Source organism: Odontomachus brunneus, unplaced genomic scaffold (assembly GCF_010583005.1).
Source record: "Odontomachus brunneus isolate Ranch 3 - 2012 unplaced genomic scaffold, Obru_v1 Obru_scaffold_007, whole genome shotgun sequence".
Taxonomy (NCBI): domain Eukaryota; kingdom Metazoa; phylum Arthropoda; class Insecta; order Hymenoptera; family Formicidae; genus Odontomachus; species Odontomachus brunneus.
This window is the reverse complement of record NW_022639457.1, coordinates 178,376-188,501: the sequence shown is the minus strand read 5'-3', so window position 1 is coordinate 188,501 and position 10,126 is coordinate 178,376. Positions and strand designations below refer to the sequence as shown.

At 35.6% G+C, this 10,126-nt stretch overlaps 2 protein-coding genes across 2 annotated transcripts; one reads left to right on the top strand and one right to left on the bottom strand.

Annotated features, from left to right (window-relative positions):
- Nucleotides 1-5,253: 5,253 nt before the first annotated feature.
- On the bottom strand, nt 5,254-7,739 carry LOC116853936 (ubiquitin carboxyl-terminal hydrolase isozyme L3). The gene is made up of 7 exons (XM_032835310.1): nt 7,508-7,739; nt 7,425-7,436; nt 7,105-7,233; nt 6,886-7,028; nt 6,650-6,791; nt 6,482-6,557; nt 5,254-6,384 (listed from the first exon to the last, which is right to left on the bottom strand). Exons 1-7 carry the CDS (start codon nt 7,538-7,540, stop codon nt 6,239-6,241), a joined length of 681 nt encoding a protein of 226 aa, XP_032691201.1. The 5' UTR covers nt 7,541-7,739; the 3' UTR covers nt 5,254-6,238.
- A 240-nt stretch (nt 7,740-7,979) lies between these two features.
- LOC116853933 (alpha-L-fucosidase-like) lies at nt 7,980-10,103 on the top strand. Its single transcript, XM_032835305.1, has 6 exons — nt 7,980-8,374; nt 8,459-8,710; nt 8,784-9,146; nt 9,269-9,487; nt 9,563-9,786; nt 9,859-10,103. Exons 1-6 carry the CDS (start codon nt 8,056-8,058, stop codon nt 9,946-9,948), a joined length of 1,467 nt encoding a protein of 488 aa, XP_032691196.1. The 5' UTR covers nt 7,980-8,055; the 3' UTR covers nt 9,949-10,103.
- Nucleotides 10,104-10,126: the final 23 nt, after the last annotated feature.

The window sequence follows — 10,126 nt, the reverse complement described above, 5'->3', positions numbered from 1 at the left end:
CGTCTCAACATTCCTCTAGATCGTATAAATCCAGGACGATATCCTGATTAGTTCTTTAGTTGAAATTTAGGTTCTTATAGTTGTATATACAGGAAAATATTCTGCTGCTAGAAAAAACGTTTATTTAATTGACTTGCCTTCTCTGAAGCAATAGTTATCTTTCGCAAAGAATATTTTTTCGATAATAATCTTAAAACATACCCATCACAAATTTTAGAAAAACTAATAACTAATTGTCATGCATCTAAAAGAAGAATTTATGCTTTTTACAGGAATACTATAAAACTTTATAAAAAAAATTCTTTTCAATATTTTTATATTTGATATTTTTAAACACTTTAATATTCGTAATTGAAATGCTAAATTCGCTAAGACTCAGAATGTATTACGAATAAATTCAACATATGATTATAAACATGTAATAGATTTACGGGTGTATCAACTCATGAAATCGAAGGAAGTAACATTCACCTGAATGCAGTATGCATGTTCCTGCACGGTTGCGGCAATTTATGCATGCGAAGATGCCAAAACTCCGCATCAAAACAAAACGCATGCTTCATAGAATTATGTCTAGCATTACACGCGACTTACTGATCCCAAATTTAAACTCGCATTGCATTGAAGTCTTGTGTAATGCTATTTTATTTAAAAAAAACTTATGTATGTAACCCTAAATGCGCGGTCAGCATATAGACCGTTGAACTTACAAAGAGAGAGATCGGTGTCGCCAAAATAAATAATATACAACGTTTACAAATTCATAGAGTCAGGCCAGATCTTAATTCATACCAAAGACGAAATTTACAGATTTATAAAATCACAGATTTAGAGTCGACTGCGTCTCATACAACGGACTAAAAAGAGGTATAATCAACCGAATTAAACATTACATCAAAGCGCATACGAGTACGTCACGATACGGCCGATCCACTACTTTCTCGCGATTGCAATAAAATAGCAATGAAGTAACGTCTAGATATTGGCTTCGTTTTGCGTCTGAAGTATAAAGGACTCCTTAAATGGCAAGAGTGCAACGCGCTAATACAGTAGCGACACAGGTCGATGTACTCGCTCTCTCTCGCTCTCTCTCTCCCTCTCTCTCTGTCTCTTGCGATCGAAAGTGAAATTCGCGCTCGTACGAATAAACTACGATAAATTAATGAAGAATTGGGCAATTAGCTTTCCTTGACCTCTTCTCCGAGGCTTGCCGCTCGCATCGTCCGAAGGACATCGAACTTCGTCATCCGTCGTTGACGTGGTTGATAGTCCGAGCGTGGCAGCTCACGCGCTCCATCGAGGATCTCCTCACAATGTCGACGGGAAGTCCAGCTTCGCCGTCGACAGCGCGCGTCCTCGAACGGTCGCGAAGGTTTCCCTCTCGATTCGCTCAGAAATGGTGAAGGTTTCCAACAGTCGGAGTAAGAATGCACTTCTCGCTGGAGCAATTCGCCAAGGCCGAGCGCATGTATGTAAACCGCAGCCGAGACGAGTTGACGCAGGAAACCGATGTGGGAGCTGTGCAAGGAGCGCGATAAATAATGTCTGGACTACATTCAACATATTTATATCGACGTATATATACACACGCAGTGGCGGCGTGTTGAACTCGCCGCTATATCGGCGAACATATAGATACATATATATATATATATATATATATATATATATATATATATATATATATATATATATATATATATTATATTATATATATGTATATATACACGCACATACATATACAGCGCGCAACCACAAAATCGGACAATGCGCTCACCAGAAATGGAAATGAGGTCACGCATGTAATTTTATATAGGCATGAGTTGACCTTAAACGCACTCTCAGAACGACGCGGTCGAGCACGTTACGCACCTGTACGCAGCGCAAACCCAGAGGATTTCCGACAGTTCGCTCCAGGGTCACACTGTGAATTTCAAGATTATATCCATATGTAGCTTGTCTGCATATTTTTTACGTGATATACACACGGTATCTGCTCGTTTTTCACATGCAAATGTGTAAATTAGAAAGTGTAGAAAATATTGGGAATTTTATATTATACATGTACAAAGAGGAGCAATATTCAATTATGAGAGAGCCATACACCGTATCTGTGTTTTAGATATTACTTAGAAATATAACGTTTAAAAGCGGACAGATTGCGCGAAATTGTGTTGTTTCATTATATGATAGGTTGATAAACTAACTCTGTAGATAAGAATATAAACAGAGAATTTTGTGGATTCTGATTCATTTAAGTAATAACAATCATAAATCTAATCTAAGAATTCTAAAGATTAAGTAAGAATATAGAGCTTTTTTAATTCACTTTTAAACACAAGCCACACATTCTTTAAACGATATATGTAAATTACTCATTATCTATAGAAAACATCTCATGCACAGTTTACGTTTTGTTTACGTAGACGTATCATAATTTACGTTCAACTCTGTCTCTCTTTTTCTCTCTCTCTCTCTCTCTCTCTCTCTCTCTCTCTCTCTCTCTCTCTCTCTCTCTCAGTCGCTGGCTCGCTCGCTCGCTCTTGTTTTGACGCGTTTCATCGTAGCCTGAGAGAAAAGCAAGAGGAGGAGACGAGGAATTCGCGTGTGCGAATAGACGAGATTCTCCTTTCGGCGACTCATTCGACACACACGATCGTAACTGTTTCGCGTTGCGAAACCCTCGAATCCCTGGCGAAACGTAGATACTGAAATGTCGCGCGTGCTCGTCGCGGTTAATTACTTTGCGGAATTGCTATCATAAACGGTTTCATTAATTAAAGCAATGCTATCCGCAAATTTGCTCTGCGTTGCCCGCTTATCAGCCGCCGACAGCACACTATCGAGAAGCCGCGCAAAACGCGAAAGAGCTTGCTCTCGGTGAGTTTTCAGTCCTCGGAGAGCTAAAACGTCCGGACAGTATTTTATCTTGACGAGCGACATTATCGCGACGAAAATGATAGGTTTGAGCTTTCACGCGGCTCCTCAGATCACCGACAATACAATACATTGAGTTTATATTTCTCCTCTTGTCTTAATCAATCACACGTCGCTTCGCGTCAAGTAGTTTGATAATACGCGATAATGATCGTTCGAATAAGAAAATAACTGATTAGGTTGTACGACAAATTTACATTCATCATTCCTATGTGTTATTGATCGACCGCGATTAGTATTCTAAACGAAGCCTTGATCCACAACCTTGCTTTAAACGTAGGATTTTCCAAGGATAACCGAGTGTGATAGACCAATTTGCTTACAACTTACGGCTTGTGGGCTGGAGCAAATTTAAGACACGTGAAATGCAAGATGATGCTCTACATTTTTCTGATAGAAAAATAGAACTCGCGCGATTTATCGTGTACCACAATTTAGTTGTAAGAATACAATAAACCGCGATACACGTCAACATTAATAACGCAACGCAGCACCGGACTACGAGACGATAAAACTTTCCGCTAGGATGACGCACATTGTAATGCCTTTGATAAAAAATAACGACTAAGCGATGGAAATATCCTAAAAAAACATCGTACTCTTATCGCGCTAGTTTGGAAAGGAAGTGTAATTTATCCCGAAATTTTCCGTTCCATAACATTTCCATAACATTTCATGGAAAAATCCACGCAAAGTGGACTGAGCTCAAAATAATTTTTCACGCTGATTAATATTATAAAAAGTAATACATTATAAATGAATTATTATAAATGAAATTAATAATAAAATGAATAACATATATGAATACATTATAAATGAAATATTATAAATGAATTATTATAAATGAAATTTTCTATAGAAACCACGAAACCACCAGTCCGAAACCACGTTGTCGCGAGATCACGTTATTCTGAAATTCTGTATTAAATATTGCGAAAAATACCTCACTAATATACAGTATGTGTGTGTTCACTGTAACAGTATCTACTATATTTTTACAAAAATCAAGTAAGGAATTTTAGATGTAATTAATCACTCTCTCTCTCTCTAAACGACAATAAAATACAATGAAAAAAATTTCGAAAACATTCCTTTTTCGTAAAAATATTAAGGTAAAAATATTTTCACTTTTTTAAATAAAATCATATCTTGTTTTATCGATAATGCTTTGTAAAGAGAACCAAAATAAATTCAATATTAAAAATATTGGAAATATTATTATGGTAAACACACACAACGCACACACAGAACACACAACACACACACTATATGTCTGACGAGGTATTTTTTGCGATATTTTTTGCAATATTTAATACAAGTAAATTTCTGATAACTCACGACACAACATACACTGAAAAAAAAAAATTTATTAAATTTCAAAAAACGTTTGTTGGATAGTACTGTGAAGATATTTGTTTAAATTAAGTAATTATTTTCTAAAATTAAATAAAGAAGTTTTAAATACAAATTTGTTTCTTTAATTTTAGAAAATAATTAATTTAAACAAATATCTTCACAGTAGTATCCAAACAAACGTTTTTTGAAATTTAGTAAATTTTTCTCAGTGTAGTTTCAGATATAAAAATTTTCATTTATAATATCTCATTTAGCATTGTAACTAAAAATAGCATTGTAAAAAAAATAGTTACAATGAACATCCTATAAATCGAGAAAAATAACATAGAACATACATATGAAGTTCTAAGTCCATACACTGAGAAAAATACTTGAAAATTCATTTGTGGGAAATAAAGTTCATTCATAGAAATAAACTTTATATCTTACAAAAATAAACTTTACATCCCACACAAATAAATTTTCAAGTATTCTTTATATATAAACTATTCAGTATACTCAGTGTATAAACTATTTTAATATATAGTAGTAAGCAAGATTTATACATGTTGCAACTGTAATTCCGCCTTTTAATGGACAATGTTCCGTATAACGCATCCTTTGAAACGCGCACTTCGAAATGAAACGATATTACGTAACGCGCCGCACACAGCAAACAACTGACTTCGCGAACTTCTGCTCTGGAATTTAATTTTATTTTATATTTTAAAGCCGTACTATTTGGAGAGCCGTGCCAAGGCGCGTAATCTCGGAAAAGGATCCAAAATAGATGAACGCTCGCGCTGACTGACTGGTCAGTGACCAGCGCGTTTTGCGGTTTCTGATAATATGCGTTGCCATGTCTTCGTTATATTTACGTACATATATACGCATAATGAACACTTGCTTGCACGTAATTATACTTTCGTATGGCAACGGAAGAGCATGTTGAATTGCATTCCGAAAAAGTAAGACACTTGATAGATTTAGTTAAATTTAAATTTAATTAAATCGTGCCGGTATGTATGTATGTGTGTTTATTGTCGCTCTATCTCAACGTTCGCAATCACTCAATTAGAGGTCGAATACTCATAAGCGAATATGTTTCAGTTGTACAAAATTCAATTCGCTCTATATAGAAGTGTACAAAATGCTGATTGTCAACAACAAATGTTACCGAGTTGTGACGCGTTACCTTGTCAAACCGGGAAACGTATAGAATCTAATTTGTCGTCAATTTCGATTCGCGAGCCCTGAAACTCGCTCTGGCGCACGCTCGTCTGATTATATAAAGCACAGGGACTTTGATCGACGCACAGTATCTGTAGTTTATTGTTGTCTCTTTACAGCATCTCGCGTTATTTAGTTTCTTTTTTTCCTCTTTCAGCGATCAAAAATATCCTTGCACAAACGAGCTCGTTAGGAGCAGATTTCATAAACTGTCTATTTCGAATTTTATCAACAGAATAACGACGGAAAGTTTAATTCGATGGAAGGTATATCGTATTCAGCAAGGCCAATTCGCTCCGTTTTTGTCGCCAATTTTCTGTCGTGTTATAACTGCGAATTTTGCTGGCAAAATCTAATTCAGTTGCAATCGATGGCAATCTGCAGCGAATTCACTGGCAAATTGCCGGTATGTTGCTAACTACATTTGTATTTTTGGCGTTGTTAAAGTCTATGTAAGGTCCGTGCGACAGATTGGGGATCTGGTAAGTTGTGGAATGCATTCAATAGAAGCAAACTTATGTAATGAACAACTGCACATGTAAACTTCTTTTGAATGTTCTTCGTTTTTTTTTTCGTTTTTGAAATATCTCTCAATATGCCACATACCACATAGAAAAGCTACAATTGAACGAAATAAATGCGTCGCCGAAGCATAAAATGTACGAGTCATATACGAAATAAATTAATTGAACTTAAGTTAGCTTAAAGGCAAATGCACTTGGGATAAGAGGGCCGTTCATTCATTGGCAGCGAGTGCGACCACCGTGAAACGCACTTCCTCAGGATCGCGCGCCATGTAATCCTTGCAGATGCGAGCGGCATCCTCCAGAAGCGTCTCTGATGAGGTCGAGCCGTGATTGATGGAACTAGGTTTCCGACCATCTAAAAGTCAGAATTTTTTAATTAAATTTTTTAGTAACATTTTTTAGTAACATTTGAATATTCTCATATGAAACAGATGTATATTAAATATATATACCTAGTTCATACAGAGAACCATCCTTATGTACAAACGCAATAAAGTGGTGGTACACTTCCATATCTTCCCCAGGTGCCTAGAAATAAAAAAAAGATATAAGTTACATATATATACATTTCTCTGAACCCCATAATTTAAACAATTGTCAATTATGAAGCCCTAAAATACCTCAGTTTGTCCCTCCTGAGCCGATTCCATGTGAGTATCAATGATGCCTTGTGCGTTTATCAAACGTTCTCCACGCTCAGCAGATGGAAGTCCTTTGGTCTCATCCAAAAATGTTTTGAGGAAACCATCCTCAAGTTGCAAGCTATATTGTTAAAAAAGAAAAAATAAACATATTGTCTCCTACAACATGACATATATGTTAGAATTTATTATTATGCACTAACATAAATACTTACGTGTCCAAATTATTGGCTACACTATGAACCAGTGCGATTGTTCCACAAGCATTCGAGATACATTGCTTCATATGATAAACTGAATCTGGAGCATCACTTTTGCTTTCTTTAGCTGCTTCTTCTTCTTCTTCAGTCTTGTCATTCTGAGGAACAAGATGAATATATTAGTTACAATATATTTATCATATCTTCTATATAGTATATCTAGTTACACAATACCTTTATAGTGACAGGATAAAGCAGAATTACAGAAAGAACCGGCTTAGGGACGATCGCCAACAATTCCGGGTCTAAACCGTATACATCTATGATCGACCATTTCTTTGGAACGCCCAATTTATGGAGGAACTACAAAAATACACATCAGAGACATTGAACTTTTCGCAGCCGAGAATTATGGTGAGATTATTTGCTCGGATAATTTTTTTCGCGAAAAAATATATCGTTAATCAATGAGTCGTCCTGTACAATCTGTACAGGACAGCTGTAGACATCGTTGAGACAAGAAGATTGATTGATCGAACATTACGCCCGCTCACCTTCGTCATAACCTGAAACAGAGGCCATGATTCAATTGACGATCAATTGATACGTATTGCGATTAAACAGAAAGATTTTTCACCTCTGGATTCGATTCTAAAGGTACCCAAGCCATATTGAATCACGATGTTCTTTGACGATTCAAGATCTTACTTCTTAAATATGTAACTGATGAAATCCTGCTTGAAAACGCCGGTAAATGTTCGCCTGATAACGAGCAGTCTGCAATCCTCCCCTTATTTTAAATTTGTACGATCTTGTTTTTATGGCGAATAAAAGCTGAGTAACGAAGACGTACAACTAAGGCCGATATTCATACAGATCCAATTTTACCTTACATATAAAATAGCTTTACGATCATCTGAAGATGCTCTGTAACCAATGAAACGTCTCGATTTTAAGCGCAGATGAAATGATTGAATGCGCCATCTCTAGATTGCCGGCGCAACTAACTCTACATAGCGAGCGGTCAGAAATTGCTCAAGTCTTGATTTTCAATGATTTATGCCGGCCGCCCCCTAGGAAATTGCGCGCACTAATTTAATCTAATCTCAAAATACGATGATTCAAACAGCATACGAAAGTAAGAGCTTCGCTGGCGAGATTTGATGCAGCGGATGCGAATAAAAGATGCATTCGGCGAACACAGCTTTCAGTATAACTTCTGCTGACAGAATGACTCTGTTTGTACATATTTTGTACGCCGTGTTGATCTTATGCGTATTGGCGGATGATAAATCTCTTGTGATAACTAAACATAATGGAAATAGTCAAATTAATTTTCCGTCAGTTTCGACGACTGTGATCAAGTACCTGCCAACTTGGGATAGTCTAGACAGTCGTCCACTTCCACCTTGGTACGATGAAGCAAAATTAGGAATTTTCATTCACTGGGGTGTCTTCAGTGTGCCAAGCTTTGGCTCTGAATGGTTTTGGAATCATTGGAAAGGTTGACCATTAATTAAATTTTTACATTTAAAAATATCATTTATAAATTAATAAAATATTAATGTAACTTTACATAATATTGCAGAAGAAACTACAAATACAAAATATCGTGACTTTATGAAAGAAAGATATCCTCCAAACTTTACCTATCAAGACTTTGCACGTGAATTTACTGCTGAATTCTTCAACGCGACCCAGTGGAGTGAAATATTCCAAGCATCAGGTGCAAGATACATTGTATTGACAAGCAAACATCATGAAGGATATACATTGTGGCCATCAAGGTATTCGTTCAGCTGGAATGCTATGGATGTGGGACCTCGAAAGGATCTTGTTGGTAAAGTATACACATACAATAATACAATATTACATAAAAGAATTCTTATATATTTGTCTCTATGAACCTCTAGGTGAACTGGCACAAGCCATTAGAAGCAAAACTAACATAAAATTTGGCCTTTACCATTCTATGTTTGAATGGTATAATCCTCTTTATCTGGCAGACAAGAAGAATAATTTTACAACAGATACATTTGTAACTCAAAAGACAATGCCAGAATTACAAGAGTTAGTAGAAACATATAAGCCAGAGATAGTGTGGTCTGATGGTGATTGGGAAGCATCTGACTCTTACTGGAAATCAAAGGAATTTCTAGCATGGTTGTATAATGAAAGTCCAGTAAAAGATACAGTGGTGGTGAATGATAGATGGGGTAGTAATATCGCATGCCATCATGGTGGTTTTTATACATGTACAGATCGTTTTAACCCTGGTAAGTAATAAATTGATAATGAAAAATTATAATATGCAATAGATATAATTGAATATAGAAAATATGTATCAAATGCAGATTGGTCAATTGCAGGTTTCCAAAGTAACAATTGTATATTCTAGGTGTACTTCTCGGACACAAATGGGAGAATTGTATGACCATCGACAAAATATCTTGGGGATTTCGTAGAAACGCCGTTTTTGCAGAATATTACACACTAGAGGGATTAGTGGGAGAATTGGTAACCACCGTAAGTTGTGGTGGGAACTTATTAATGAATGTTGGACCGACAAAAGATGGCATTATTTCGCCGATATTTGAAGAAAGACTACGTGAAATGGGTATGTATATTTATCTACCATATTATTTATTAGATTTAGATAATGTTGATAACACATAGATAAGCATGTTTTTAGGTGCTTGGTTAACGATTAACGGAGAGGCTATTTATGATACTAAACCTTGGTCTGTGCAAAATGATACCTTAACAGGCACTGTCTGGTACACACAAAGTAAAGATAACAAACAACTTTATGCTTCGATTTTACAATGGCCAAATGATGATATATTGTATTTGGGGTCACTTAAACCATCAGAAAATTCTCAAATCTATCTACTTGGTTATCCGTCGGCTATCGATGTGAGTATTTTGCTCTTATTGAATTATATCACAAAGATTGTGATAAGATAACTTTATATCTTAATTTTTTAGTGGAAACAAACTGATGATAAATTAACAATACAATTACCTGCTAAGGCACATAGAAATCAGCCAGCTTGGGTATTGAAAATCAATATATAAAAGATGATATTTCATACAAAAACTGGTTTGGTTTTAGAAAATACTTGTTTACTTTACCAAAAAATATATTTCATCTATCACCTTTATGTTAATACATATGTAAATTTTTGTGTTGCAAGATTAAAAAAGAAATAAAACAATAAATTGCATTCTTATTATAAAAGTGTTTTAATTAGAA